The 15,949-nt window shown below is 42.5% G+C and overlaps 1 protein-coding gene across 1 annotated transcript; it reads right to left on the minus strand.

Moving 5' to 3' along the window:
• Positions 1–12,912: 12,912 nt before the first annotated feature.
• Positions 12,913–15,552, minus strand: LOC142102199 (E3 ubiquitin/ISG15 ligase TRIM25-like). The gene has a single exon (XM_075186911.1). It carries the CDS (start codon positions 15,550–15,552, stop codon positions 13,978–13,980), a length of 1,575 nt encoding a protein of 524 aa, XP_075043012.1. The 3' UTR covers positions 12,913–13,977.
• Between the last annotated feature and the right edge of the window lie 397 nt (positions 15,553–15,949).

Genomic DNA, 15,949 nt, shown 5'->3' on the forward strand with positions numbered 1-15,949 from the left:
ACACACACCCAACAAAAATGTACCGTGTTGAAGCGATAAAGAAGTGTAACTGAGGAAAAGTTAACTGCCGATAAAAAAAAAATTGCCAACATGCCATTCTACACACACAGCGGCTTCTTGTAAGGTCACTCATGAGTTAGCAAGACCAAGTAATTTGCAGTCTAAAAGTGGTGCACAACTACTATTACGTGTGAAAGCCAAGCTGCAAGAAAACAGTAAGGCATTAGAGGATAATGTATGCTCTGAATCAGAAATGACACCAATCCCTGTGGAGAGTCCATCCATGTATGTGTAATCATGAGCATTCTGATAATGTACCCATAAAGAAGGGCCCTTTCAGCAGTTCTGCTGATGTGTGCCTGAACAGCCCGAGTGTAGCCGGTGATACACAAATTGAGGATGCCACTTTGGAATTAGAAGAGGATGAGGGGGAGATTTGTGTAGGCGATGAGGGCACTAATGAGGATGTTGATGATTATGATGCAGACAGATACCAAATTGCCTTTCTCAATTTCTATTTATATTCTAGATTATATAACAGCGGAATAGTTTTCTATTTTACTCCTAGTGGAGAGGGGATCTGATGCAGACAGCCACCAAACTACCTTGGTCCATTTATTTTTTATATTGTTCAGTCTATCCAGGCTGCTTTTTTTCTATTCAACTACAAGTGGAGGGCGGGGAGGGGTCACAGACAGCCACCAAACTACCTTGGTCCATTTATTTTTTATATTGTTCAGTCTATCCAGGCTGCTTTTTTTCAATTTAACTACAAGTGGAGGGGGGGGGGGGGGGCTATAAAGACAGAAACCAAACTGCCTTTGTCCATTTCTTTAGATATTTAACTATAAGTGTAGGGTGTAATGTACACCCAAAGACGATGGCTGCATTGCCAATATGCATAGATGGAGAGGAAGACATTATGGTTTGTGTGTAGAATTAATGAAGGCCTACCAGGAATTAAACTGTTTTTTGGATAATTTATTAGCTTTACAATTACATTACTTATCCAAGAAACAGATGGAGCACTAAATTTGGTTATTTTATGCCCAAAAACATTGATTTTTGAAGAAAATAGCAAAACAAAACAAAACATAACCAAAACCAAAACCAAAACACGCAATGGCGGTTTGGCAAAACCAAAACACGATGGCAATCCAGATCCAAAACCAAAAACAAAACCAAAACACAGGGGTCAGTGAGTATCTCTAGTTTTAACTCCTCCAAATAGACATCAAGTAGTTCGCTGCTCTCACTGCTCACTTCATATAGTGTAGCACATGAAGATTAAATGTTGGAGGAGCCACCCCCCTCCCTGGAACCCAGCGCCCCAGGTTGCAGCCTGATCAGTCTATTGGTTGATCAGTTTCCCATCTGGCCCCATTGATTTACCCACTTTCACTTTTGAGAGTTCTGTTAGGACCTTCTCTGTAAATGTACTTGTATCTTCCTCATTTTTATGAATATATTGGCAACTTAACTGCGGCCCCTTCCCCTCTCTTTCTGTAGGGAACACTGAGCAAAAATAATTAATAAGATGATCTGCTGTTACCTTGTCTCCTTCAACAAGACCCTCACTCTCTGTCTTTAGTCCTAGTATTCCTCCTTTTATTTTTGTCCTTTCACTTATATACTTAAAATAGTTTGTCCCCCTTTACCTACTGACTGGGCCATTTTCTCTGCATGAAAATCTTTATCTGCCGTCAAATTCTATGTTCCTATGTTACATCACCTCATCCTGATTCCACAGTAAGATTGGGCTCCTAGTGAGTTTATACCTTTAAGGTCACATTGAGGTCTTCAATGTGCTCCACGTTCACCTTTAAGCTACTGTATATGTGGTAATGTAGTTTCAATGTCTGGCACAATATTGTAAATCCAATTTTGAAAAGGCTGTGACCCAACAGTATGCCTTTTTTCTACGCAAAATTATGAGATTTTTAGTGTGGAGAAATACATTTTCTTGTCTGTGGCTGCAATTGATGATATACATGTGAAAGGCATGAGGGGCTTTTATGGAGCATATGGGAGGTCTGAGTTTCAGGTGGGGCTATTATGGAGCATGTGAGAGGTATAAAAGGCATGTGGGGCTATTGTGGAGCATATGGGAGGTCTAAAAGGCATGTGAGGCATTTATGAAGGATGTGAGAGGTCTGATTGGCATGTCGGGCTACTATGGAGCATGTGGGAAGTCTGAGTGGCATGTGGGGCTATTATGGAGCACGTGGGAGGTCTGAAAGACAAGTGGGGCTATTATGAAGCATGCAAGAGGTCTAATTTGCATGATGGGCTACTACGGAGCATGTGGGAGGTCTGTGGCATGTGGATGAATTTTGGAGCAAGTCAGGAACACATGGGTGCATTTTGAGTAATGGGGGCATGCAGAGGTAATTTTCGTGCTGTTTGATTCTCAAAATTATGGGTAATGTGTGACCCTTTTGATGATTGTATGTGTGTAATATTTACTGTGTGATCTGTGTTTTGCACATTGCAAGAGGGTAGGGAGAGAGGGGACCAATTGGACTAAATTTTGGAGGTGAAGTGGGTGGCAAAGTTAAGAGCAGAGATTGAGGAGGAGGGATGGCAGGAAGTTGAAGGCAGCAAAGAGGTGACATGGGCTTGAGGAATGGGAGGAAATGAAAACCCTAAAGAAGGACTGTATAGGGTAGACCTGTAGGAAGAGAAAATTACTTTGAAGAGGAAGAACTCGGGATTAGCGGGTTACTTTCTCCAGAGGTGCTCAGCGATATGGGAACATTTTTGTAGGTAGCTGGTATGTCTGTGCCATGGCTGAGGAACATTAAATACTGATAGTGACAACCGGGATGGTGGAGTCAAGGGCAGAGGTAGGGGTAGAGGGAGACGGCATATTCAGGACAAGATAAGGAGGATATGGGCAAAGATGTGAGTCCAGAGAGGATGATAATGAGGTAGGGTCATTCATCATCATCATCATCACCATTTATTTATATAGCGCCACTGATTCCGCAGCGCTGTACAGAGAACTCACTCACATCAGTCCCTGCCCAATTGGAGCTTACAGTCTAAATTCCCTAACATACACACACACAGAGAGAGAGAGACTAGGGTCAATTTTGATAGCAGCCAATTAACCTACTAGTATGTTTTTGGAGTGTGGGAGGAAACCGGAGCATATCGTGACCACTGTACAAAGCCGAATAAATTAGTCCAAATGGCCAAATTTCTGGTGATTTTTCAAAGCAACCCTCTTCAAAAAAAAAAAAATTCCTGTGATTGGTCTAATCATCACAATTAGGTCAATAGATTGCTCTCTGTGTGTATATGTAACAATGTGAGTTGCCTGACACATGACTATTGGGGTGACCATGCATGATGCTGGGGTGTAGTCCGGTGGAGCGGAGATTTATAGGCTGTTCAAGACCTGAAGAGAGAGATGAATGTAGAGATACAATATGGAAGGACTGACCCTGTTTAAGCAGGGCCAGGTTGAGGGCTGCATGAAACTGTAGCAGAAAATAATTAAGGGTCGGTTGTGAGCAGTGCCACCTCATTGGAGGGGATGCGGCCAGCACGTGAGGACAAGATGAAGTAAGGAAAAACTCTGACCCCACCACTTCAATTTTTTTTCTCTCTCCTCCTCCCTCTGTCTCTCTCAAAGGATGTCCTCAGTCTCCCACAACAGTAACCAGGGTGTCCAGGGACAAGTTCCCCTGGACACCCACAGCCTTGGCCTGCCTTCCACGCTGCCTGCTGCCCGCTGCCGTTCCTGATCTCTGGCCCTCCTGAGGACTACAGCGACCTGTGGTAATCGGCCCTGCACTCCTCTGGACACCCGCTGCCTGAAGCTCCTGCTTCTAAGTCTCCTGGCAATCACAAACGTCGCAGACTTTCTTCCAGCGACTTTGTCTCATCTCAGACTTCACAGACTTTCGCCCAGTGACTTTGTCTCCTCTCCCGGGTTTGTTCTCATTCTCATTCTCCTGTTTTCACCCTAGTCCATATTGTACTGTATTTATTGTTCTCGGCTTCCTTTGTAGGCCTTATTTTTATTTTTATTCCACTTGTATTTCTTTATTTATTTATTTATTATATTTTTATATTTATTTTCTCCATTCTTTATTTTTATTTTTCGCTCTCTATTTTTATTGCATTTACTGTACTTATTTTTATTTTTCGCTCTCTGTTTTTATTGCATTTACTGTATTTATTTATCTCTATTTGCATTTCTTATTTACTTATTTACTGTATTTAATTATTTCTATTTGCTTCTCTTATTTACTGTATTTAATTATAACTTAATTATTTCTATTTGCATTTCTTAATCTATTCCAACAGCATTTTATTTCTCCCTTGGTACTCCTCTGCTCTCCGTCTATTGGCCTTTCTTGTCTCTTTGTTCCCCGTTCACGCCTCTCTGTCTCATTTAACACGGCTTGCCTTGCCTAGCCTCTTTGCCACACCTCTCCCCACCGTCATTGTCATTGTTGGCTATTACTTTATTTAACTCACTTATCTCATTTCCTCTTGTCTACCTTCTGACTCCCCCTGTCCTCCTCTCCCGCCCCTCTGCTTCAGACGATTCTTCAGTCCCCTCTACTTCTTCCACTCCTCCCCCACCCCACCATGCCTCCCTGTTCACTTGCCATACCCATACTCTCACCTCGCCCAACTTCACGCTCCTGTCCACCGCTAACCTTGCCAACCTTATCCCCATCTCCCCTCTCCCCTCCCTCCCTTTCTCCTGTGCCCTCTGGAATGCTAGATCCGTCCGCAACAAACTCCCCTCTATCCATGACCTCTTCTTATCTAACTCTCTTAACCTTCTTGACATTACCAAAACCTGGCTCACCGATTCCGACACTGCCTTCCCTGCCGCTCTCTCCTATGGCGGCCTCTCCTTCACCCACTCCGCCAGACCTGGAGACCGCCCAGGCGGTGGAGTGGGCATTCTCCTATCCTCCACCTGTACTTTCAGACTCATTCCTCCTGAACCCTCCCTCTCCTTCTCCTCTTTTGAAGTCCACTCTATCCGTCTCTTCTACCCCATCCATCTCCGCGTCTCTGTCATATACCGTCCCCCTGGGCCCTCCTCCCTTTTCCTTGACAACTTTGCTGCCTGGCTTCCACACCACCTCTCCTCTGACATCCCCTCCATTATCCTTGGCGACTTCAATATCCCTATTGACAAAATACTCGAGAGACTTGTCTGCAACCGTCTCTCCACCTACCTCTCTGAACACTCCCTCCTTGACCCTCTCCAATCAGGCTTCCGCCCCCTCCATTCCACTGAAACTGCCCTGGCTCAAGTTACGAACGATCTCCTCTCGGCTAAAGCCATGGGCCACTACTCCCTCCTGATTCTCCTTGACCTCTCAGCGGCCTTTGACACCGTTGACCACCCCCTCCTGCTTCACACCTTCAGTCCATTGGCCTCTCCGGTACCGTCCTCTCCTGGTTCACCTCTTACCTTGCCGACCATTCCTTCTCTGTTTCCACCTCTGATTCTCTCTCCCCTTCTTCCTCCCTTCCAGTCGGGGTCCCTCAGGGCTCTGTCCTTGGACCCTTACTATTCTCACTATACACCTCTTCTCTGGGTGCACTCATCAGCTCCTTCGGCCTCAAGTACCACCTTTATGCTGATGACACTCAACTCTACCTTTCCTCTCCTGATCTCTCTCCCTCCCTTCTTTCCAGGGTATCCTCATGCCTCTCTGCCATCTCCTCCTGGATGTCCTCTAGATTTCTTAAACTCAATCTTGCTAAAACTGAACTCATTGTCTTTCCTCCCTCTCGTACCTCCTTCCCCTCTGACCTCTCCATCACTGTTGACAACTCATCTATCTCCCCTGTTCCCCAACTCCGCTGCCTAGGTGTCATCCTCGACTCCTCTCTCTCCTTTGCCCCTCACATTCACTCTCTCGCCAAATCCTGCCGTTTCCAGCTTCGCAACATTGCCCGCATTCGGCCCTTCCTCTCCCAGGATGCCACCAAATCTCTCGTCCACTCTCTGATTATCTCCCGCTTGGACTACTGCAACCTTCTCCTTATCGGCCTCCCCCTCTCTCATCTCGCTCCCCTTAGATCTGTACTTAACGCCGCTGCTAGGCTTATTTTCCTCTCTCGCCATTCCACCTCTGTATCCCCACTCTACCGAGCCCTTCACTGGCTCCCCTTCCCCTACAGAATCCTTTTCAAGCTCCTCACTCTGACTTACAAGACCCTCGCCAACTCCACTGCTCCCTACATCTCTAACCTTATCTCTATTCACACTCCCTCCCGCTCACTGCGATCGTCCAACGATCGTCGCCTCTCTTCCCCTCTGATTACCTCCTCTTACGCACGTATCCAAGACTTCTCCCGCGCCGCTCCCCTCCATTGGAACAAGCTGCCCCGCTCCATCAGAACTTCCCCTAATCTGTCCTCTTTCAAACGAACATTAAAAACCCACCTTTTCCTTAAAGCCTTCCAGTCTCATGCCTAAACTCCCACCGGTCGGCTACCTCTCTTTCTCATCCCTTCTTCCCTTCTCCCCCTTCCTCGACTCCGTCTCCGTTTCTCCCGTCTCTCCATCTCATCCATGTGTCTGTCTGTCTTCCCCTCCCTTTAGATTGTTCGCTCCTTTGAGCAGGGCTCTCCTACCTTCTGTTTCCATCACTTTTAACTGCGCTCTCCAGCTACTCAGTTCACCTCCTCTCAGTCCCTCTGCCCTCTGTTTCCTCTCGTTTCTCTCCGCTCCCCTCAGTGACTCTCAACCTGTCATCTGTGCCCACCCTCTTGGGCCATAGTTACCTGCCTGTACTCACTTTTCCCCTCCCTCCCTCTCTTTCATGCTGTGCCTGAGCCTTCAGAGTTATAGTGCTTACTGTTACTTGTACTGTGCTGTTTCACCTTGTACTGTGCCATTGTTTGTCCTTGTACGGCGCTACGGATACTTTGTGGCGCCCTATAAATAAAAATTAATAATAATAATAATAATAATAATAATAACCATTTCCTTGACCTGGTCTTTTTTCACCTCTGTGTAGTCTTCATTTCAACAACTCCTCTTTCCCTCTCTCTGACCACCATCTCCTCTCTTTTAGCATCTCCCCAGCCCTTTCACCTTCCTCCTCCCCTCACCAGGCACAACATTGAGGCAGCACGGTGGCTAAGTGGTTAGCACCTCTGCCTCAGAGCGCTGGGGTCATGAGTTCAGTTCCCAACCATGACCTTATCTGTGTGGAGTTTGTATGTTCTCCCCATATTTGCGTGGGTTTCCTCCGGGTGCTCTTGTTTCCTCCCACACTCCAAAAACATACTAGTAGGTTAATTGGCTACTTTCAAGTTGACCTTAGTCTCTCTGCCTGTGTGTATATTAGTGAATTTAGACTAAAAGTTCCAAAGGGGCAGGGACTGATGTAAGTGAGTTCTCTGTACAGCGTTGCGGAATTAGTGGCGCTATATAAATAGCTGGTGCTTACAGTTTCCCATTCTATCATCCTTGCTGGTGGCTGGCTCGAGACATTAGAAACTACAGCTGCAATCGGGCAGCATTCAGATGTACACAAGCACTTAAGTTACAGGTAAAGGCCATAACATCATGCTGGGGCCAACCCTGTCCTCCCTGCCTGGATTGCTTCTGATCTGCTGCCACCACAACATCACCAAATGGTATATTAGGGCCTACCAGGAGTCCTTCTTCTTCTCCTTCTTTTTCATGCCCCATCCCCCAGTCAAATGGTGACCTGCTACCTGTTCAGTGCTCAGCCCTGCAGACCAGTCTGTCTGCTGCCCTCATTTCATGCTGAGGCCTACCTTCATCGCTCTGCCTGGACTCCCTCTGTACCCCCTGCCAGAGCCATAAGTAGGCATGTGCTGGCTGTGCCATCGCCCAGGGAGCAAGCCCAAGGGGGCGCAGCAGCCGCCCTCTACCTGGCTCTGTATCTACAGCCTATTACTTTCACAGTGGAACGCACATGCGTTCCATGTGTGTTCCGGTCTCTCTCTCTCTCTACCTCCCTTCCACCACATTTCGGCCAGCACACTATTTATCCAACGCACAGGTATACCTCTCCTACACACCGGAGGCTGCTGGAAGGTAGGTTGTGTCCTGCATAGGCATTACGTGATGTGAAACATCTGCTGCCATGGAAGGGTTCACAAACTTTCCCTGTACCTTTCACATTCGGGGGATGCTGCTTCAGGCTTAGGTATTGTCTTTATTCACTGATTATCTCCAGATAGACATTTCAACTGACTTAAATGACATTTGCATGATGTGTTTGGTGCATATATCTGTATGGACAGACAAATCTATGGGCAGGGATTTTGGTCCCTAAATGCGACTCAGCAACACTGTTGTTTATTGTATTTTAGTTGTGTATAGTAAATATTTCTACTCATTTGTGGTTTGCCAAGAAATGCCCATTCATGTGTTTTTATAGTAAAGAAAGGGGAATCTGTTTAATCATAAACGTCACTTGCCATTTAAAATATTTGGATTTATGGATTAGATATGGATACATCTGTTAATATTAGCCACAACAGTGGATAATATTTGCTTTTGCATTTAATAAATGTGATCAGTAGAATGTGAAACATTCCTTGTTTTCCCAGTGTTCATGGTGAGGTTGTCACCCAGGGTGATGTTCTGTAAATAAACATTTGCCATGTAAACTCATGGCTGATTCATGATTTTATTTTTTCTTCTTGCTTTCATTTATTTTGGATTAGGAATTAGTAAATAAAAATTACATGAAAAATAAATATTTGTCTCTTAGGACCAATTTCTACTTTCACTTTCACATACAGGGGGACTATTTTTTTTTTTAAAAGAATTTATTTTTGCAAGGGTCAACAGAGAGTAACATTCTGTACAGCAATGTGTTACAAACAGTTGAAGAATATATATGGCTTAAAACATACAGCAGCTTATTAGAAAAGAATATGGCTAAGGGTGGTTACCCGATTTTTTAATAAAGAAAGAAGGAACTTCAGAGAGAGAAGTTAGACAGAAGAGAGTGAAGAGGGTGCGGTGTGGTGAGCCGCCTGGGACTAAGAGAGAGGAAGGAGTTTAAATATCTTTTAAAGTTTAAATATCCATTTCACCTCCCCCTGACAGAGTTTCTAAAATCGGTCCCCCCCCCCTCTGCAAGTGGCATCGAATCTCTCAACCCGCACAAGTTTAATACCTGTAGGGTCCCCATTGTGATTTTCCATGAAATGTCTTGAGACCCCATGAGTTCCTTCAAACTTCAAACTCTGTTCCCTGAAGGCTTGAATGAAACTATTGAATTCAATAACTGGTATCTATAATCTATACTAATTTTAATTAATTGGTGTAGATTACTAAATGATCTAACGTGAGTAGACTATGCTTTTGGATGTTGGTCTCTTTACACATATGGATTACGGTTCCTAGATGAAATTATTATTATATCCTCCTCTTTATACATAAGATTAATTACCAACCTATACTACTATTTGTTGCAATTATGATATAGGTATGGAGTACGGACCATAGAGGGAGTCATTTATCTAGGCAATAATCTCTTTTATGTATGTAAGATTACTTAACAATTTAAACCATTATTGGACACAAGCGAGACATGGTTATATGCCGATTTTTCTCGTTGACAATAGGATTAACATTTATTTTACATTTGTATGTTAGAATTATGTTTAAATAGTAATGTCTGTAGCTATAATAGGGTTATGTAATACAAGAAAGAGAAAATGATTACCATCCACCGTATTATAATGATGTTAACATTCTCTGTTAAAACAACGGGAGTCTCTTAAATTAAATTTATTAAGGTTTTACATGAATAAGGTTATCTACAACGATTGCAAAATTGTATTATAATATTTTTTTAAATGTATGAAGTGTTATACTGTGTTAATTTGAAGAATTTGAACAAAGTATTAAGTTGTCTCTACTTGAGAATAAATGTCTTTTCTCTTTAAGACCAAAAAACACCCTAATTAGGGGTCTATTTAAACCTGATGATTAAGGGAATAATGATGGCTATGAAAAAGTCCTCATTGAGAGGACGAAACGCGTCGCTAATATACTACTGGACCACCTAGACCACCCAGATTAGTCTCTGTCTCCAGATTCATTTACAGACCTTGGGCTAGATTTACTAAGCTGCGGGTTTGAAAAGGTGGGGATGTTGCCTATAGCAACCAATCAGATTCTAGCTGTCATTTTGTAGAAGGTACATCTCGCTCCGACTGAGACTTTTCGGCTGCAGAGACCCTGAGACCGAGACAGGAACTCTCTTCATGTGGACACTCAAAACTGCAAGTATATTGCTAATACCCGCTTCTTGATGACTACATCATATTATTGGAGTATATTTGTTCCTAGGAAATTCATCGGGCATTCATCTCAACAAACTACTAACATCAATACATACTGGACATTTAATCTATAGGTCTGAGAGACATTTATCTGGAATCACGCTACATATGTGGTTATAAATTAGGTTCTATTGCAACCATTTATACTAAGTCTATTATCTATCTTATATCAGTTTTATATCATTGATCATTGGAGAACATGTGTAATTTGTATATTAAAATGTTTGATTTTATTCTACTTTGAAATCAGTTTTTGCAATCGATGTGGATTATATATCCAATTGAGGATTCTTAGTGGATATTCCTGTTTCATATGACCCCTTGGATGTCTCTCATTCGCGCTGTCAAATTTGTATTGTTTAGTTCTACTGTAGGGGAATGACACTATCCCCAGACTCTGGAAGAAAAACTGAACAACACCTTATGTGTTGAGGGGCACTCAGAGGATAATGGAATTATAATAAAACATATACAAATTTTATTAGTATCTTATTAAAAATAATAACGCTTGATGTGTGGTTAGACGAAGTGAAATATTAAAAACAAGTGTATGACATAATTGACTAACAAATATATGACTGTTAAGACCGATAGTGAAACTATCGGAACGCGCTGTTACTACCCCAATAATGTATGGATTCTATATTGGATGCTGAGTCAGCTGGAGAATAATATAAAATTCTCTACAGCTAATATGTACCAAATAAGGCTCTATAATAGGTCAAATATATATATGGTCAGATATAAGAATGCTTCTCCTTCGACAATCAGTTAAACCATGGAGTTCCTTATATTCAAATGTAACCAAAAAAAAGACTCCTATTATTACTATAAAAATAGAATAATATTTCCCAGCTAAATATGTGTATTCCCTTCATTTTAATAATGTTGGAATAGGGCATAGAACAATCAATCAAAGATCTGCTGGTTGTTATATAAAGGAAGATCTGATTATTAAGCTGTCAGAAAAAAGCCACTGAATGCTATAGAAGACAGCAGCTGCTGAGCCTAAAAGATTAGCTATGGAGTCTGCTGCCAAATAGATAGAATATAGGAAGCGACCTAAATAGCCCCTATGAGACCCTAAAGCATCCTAATGATATAAGGTTATATAGCATTGAGGTAGAGGAGAAACAGTGCGTGTAACGCCGACGCGCGTTTCACTCTACTAAGCTTTGTCAAGGCAACCCGTCCCGGCATTCCGATAGGCTATGTATACTGTAAGCCGCCACCCTCTGGTATACGTCATCCTGGGCGGCTGCCATGGCAACTAAATGCGCTCGAGATTTCCGGCACCATCATCCCGCCTACTATGCGGGATGATGGTCCATTCACTTAACCTCTCATCTCTTCTGCTCATCCTCCCTTGACCCCTCTTCTCTCTCCCCTTCGATTCACTGGCTCCCTTTTGTGCCTGACTTTGTTTACCCTCCCTTAGGATGTAAGCTCGAATGAGCAGGGCCCTCTTCCCTCCAGTCTCCAAACCTGTTCTTCTGCTCCGTCTCTGCTGTATCTGCCCTCCCGGAGTTTCTGAAGTACTGGTACTGTGTGTTTATTGTTCTGTACTGTTCTACCCTGTATAGTCTACTGTATAGTCTACTGTATAGTCTACTGTTTGTACTGTGTGCGGCGCTGCGGAAACCTTGTGGCACCCTACAAATAAACGATAATAATAATAATAATAATAATAATAATAATAATAATATGCGCGTCATGGTAACCGGTTACTATGGAAACACTAGACGCTCTCCAGTAAGAAAGAGTCAAAGAGGACTAGATTCACTACAAAGGTAAGATCAAGATGGGTCAAAAAACGAGGGATACAAACATAAACAGGGAAAAATAATAATGATCCGACAACGTAAAGATCCACTGCCAGATCTAAAAAATAATATCATAGTCCTAATTTGTTTTTTTTATGAATAGAGCCCAACCGAACATAGTAATGAAAAAGTAAAAAAGAAGGCAGGGGAATCAATCCCATGGACATAGTTCAAAGTGCTAACTTACCACCCACTCCCAAATCTTCAGATTATAAGAAGTAAACAAAATGGGTTATACCACTAAATATTAAATACATTATTATTAATGTATATAATGCAAATGTGCAAAATGCCAATAATCTTATATAAAATCAATGCAAGATACCAGAAACAATCAAAGTGAAACAAAGACTGTTCATGTGAACAATAACTAAAAATAAAAAGAGAACCATACATTAAAATACAATGTGAGAAAAAGTGAGATAATGAAAAAAGGGGGGGACAATACAGGAATGATAATATCAAGAATGCAGTGTGTGTAGGGGGCCAGATTAAATGGCCCATAATTAATGGTGAAAAAATATTACACAAATCTTTAGCCAAAAAAAGTGAAGTGCTAAGGGGACCACATAAGTAGTCCAAAAAATAAAAGAAAACCAGTGAATAAATTGTAACCTATTGTAAAATGAATCATGAGATTGACCCTATTCAATACAGCCCTACGGATGAGTAACTAGTTATAAAAATACAGAAAAATTATTGTGGTCATTAAGACCCTTAGGGGCAAGACTAATCATCAGGAAGATTTTCTTTGTTTCCCTTTTAAGAAGCTCTAAATTTTCATATGACATTGGCTATAAAACCACACCCTAAATACACAAGCCACACCCATTTCCCAAAATGATACTAGAATAATGACAGTAAGATTCTGATTGGTTGCTAAGGACACAATACATTGTGCACATAAATGCATCCCACCATTATCTAGTTTTATATATTTAATTTGAGGAAAACAAACAGAATTGCAAGGTGTATAGATAAGAGCAGTTTTAATTTTGTTAATCACCGAATGTGACAATGAGATTATAAGAATCACATGTATATCTCAATATTGTAGGTAGAAATATCAGGACACATCTTTGGCCATGCCCCTGATCCCCCCCAACCACTCCCCATTTGGTGAAGGCCATATCTCACAATGTCTAAGCTCCACCTCCTCTAAACCTGAGTCCAGATTTACAGTGACAATCTGCTCTATAGTACTGTATGCACAGTCCATCACATGACCTGATTGTCAAGAATTAACTCACCGACGAAATAACTTAAAAACTGCAATATTTTCTTTTAAAAAAATAAAAGCAAAATTGTATTATATTACATAACATATCATACAACACCTCTCTGATTAAACCAAACATGTAACAGGATATGTCCATCTTTGTGGACATTTTTTAGTTGATTTTCTAAATAAAACCCCTTTAATGATTAGTTAGAAAACACTCTCTCTGCAGATGTGTAGACATGGCCGCCCCCATCGCTGTCTGACTGTGCCACTGTCAGAGGGTTTATAATGTGTGAAGAATGAGTTTTTAAACACATTGTTTCTTTGTCGTGAATACAGAGCATGCTGCAGAATCCATGTTATAAAAAGAAGCCCAGTAATAGGGTGAGCACTGGTTGCAGCCAATCACAGCTGTCAGTGACTCAGAGATGAAAAGTTTTTAACACACCAACAAGGGAACAAATCCAGACACACTGGTCATATGGTTACACAGGAGGAGGGGCTCAGCTGTAGCTCCACCCACTACTTTATTCTATTAAATAAGTGTTCCACCAATCAGATTCCCCTCGCTGTGATGTCACCAGTCTCTGGGCAGATTTCTTATGATCATTTCTCCCAGGTTCTGACTCCCCCAGATATCTTTATAGAACCTCTCCATGCACCTAATGCGGCATGAAGGGGCTCAGTGAAGGTGGCAGTGATGGTGTGTAAGTGGCTGATCGGGTCACACAGAGAATAAAAGAACAGCTGTCCAGCCTCATAATCCAGATATATCCTCACTCTATCACAAGGAATATTGTCAGATAACTGGATAACTTCACCGTCATGTATCACTGAATACTGATTATAATGCCTATCCAAACACCAGGACTTTTTATTATTTCCAATGCGTGATTGACCTCCTCTCCTGTCTATACTGGGATAACACATCCCTACCCTCCAGCTCACTGATTTACTGACATCCACTTCCCAGTAATGTCGCCCTGAGGAAAATCTCCCAGTGCTTATTACCTGATGACACTGAAATCTATTTGGTGTTTCTGGACGGTTCTGGTCTATATCTGACCCGGATGCTGTTTTCCTATCACCTGATATATGTATATTATTAGAAGCTGTGTTTACATCCAATAATATTTCTGTAGGTTCCTGCACAAAAATCCCTGTATTTATACCTGCTATTATATCAGATAATGTGTGTAATTTCCCTGATATTAGACCCATATCCAGATCTCCTATACCATGGACCTGCTCATCATGTCTCTCTCTGTCCTCAGTATCACACAAGTCCCCTGTGTCTGGTTCCTGTAAGACAGTCACTGGATCACACATGTTACACAGCTCTTCAATGTTACGCATCTTCCTGGACAGCTCGTCCTTTCTTATTTCCAGCTGCTGGATCAGATCAGAGACTGAGAGTGAAACGCTCTCTTCCTGCCTGGAGATCTCACTCAGTACTCTCCTCTCTAGGTCTTCCAGCTGTCTCCTGATGTCTCTAAACAGGACAGTTGCTCTCTCTGTTACACCAATTGCTTTTTCCTGATCTTCTCTCTTGCGCTCCTGCAGTCTCTGGACACTTTTCTCAGTCTCCTCTCTCTTTGTGGTTAGTGTCTGCAGAACATTTCTCAGTTTCTCCTTCTTCTTCGCAGAGGCCTCATCCAGCATCTCCACCCGGTGTCCTCGATGTTCTCCAACTGCACAATATACACAGATACAGACAGTGTCCTCGGTGCAGTAATACTCCAAGATCTTCTTATGGACTGGGCATTTTCTGTTCCCCAAGGAAGTGCTGGGATCAGAAAAGACGTGTTCTGCTGACTTGCTGTGTACTCTCACGTGATTATCACACAGAGAAGCCTCACAATGCAGACAGGATTTATCAGCAGGTACAAGAGAGTCCACACAGTAAGTGCAGAAGATCCCAGTCTCCCCTTTATCTGGCCGAGAAGACAGAAAACTCCCCACTATGTTACACAGAGTTATGCTCCTTATCAGTGCAGGACGTTTCTTGAACTCTGCTCTGCAATCAGGACAGGTATAAACTCCAGAAGCCTTCTGTGAATCCAACACACAATCTATACAGACCCGGCAGAAGTTGTGTCCACATCTCAGTGTTACAGGATCTGTATAAATGTTCAGGCAGATGGAACAGTCCAGCTCCTGTCTCAAATCAGCAGATGCCATCGCTAACAGCGTAAAAGAGAAATGACAGTGAAAGTATCTGACACTCAGACACCAGTGGGTGTGTTTAATATTCTCCAGACAGGGCGAGGCTGAGCTTGTCACTCATATTATATCTTTAGGTTCAAATATACTAAGGCACACAGCTAATACATAAAGGGACATCATGCAGAAAAATGAGATTATTTTGGAAACAGTTATGACAATTTAATAGACTGGTAATCTCCTCCACTCTTATCACCTCTTCCCACTCCAGAATCCAAGACTTTTCCCGTGCAGGCCCCCTTCTCTGGAACGACCTTCCTTGTTCCATCCGTCTCTTTCCTACTCTGTGCTCCTTCAAACGTGTATTCAAAACTCACCTCTTCCTCAAAGCCTACCACCCATCTACTTAACCCCC

The sequence above is a fragment of the Mixophyes fleayi genome, chromosome 1, assembly GCF_038048845.1.
Source record: "Mixophyes fleayi isolate aMixFle1 chromosome 1, aMixFle1.hap1, whole genome shotgun sequence".
NCBI classification, from domain to species: Eukaryota; Metazoa; Chordata; class Amphibia; order Anura; family Limnodynastidae; genus Mixophyes; species Mixophyes fleayi.

Coding starts and splice junctions, on each gene's coding strand:
- LOC142102199 (XM_075186911.1), bottom strand. CDS start 15,552: ATGGCATCTGCTGATTTGAGACAGGAGCTGGACTGTTCCATCTGCCTG.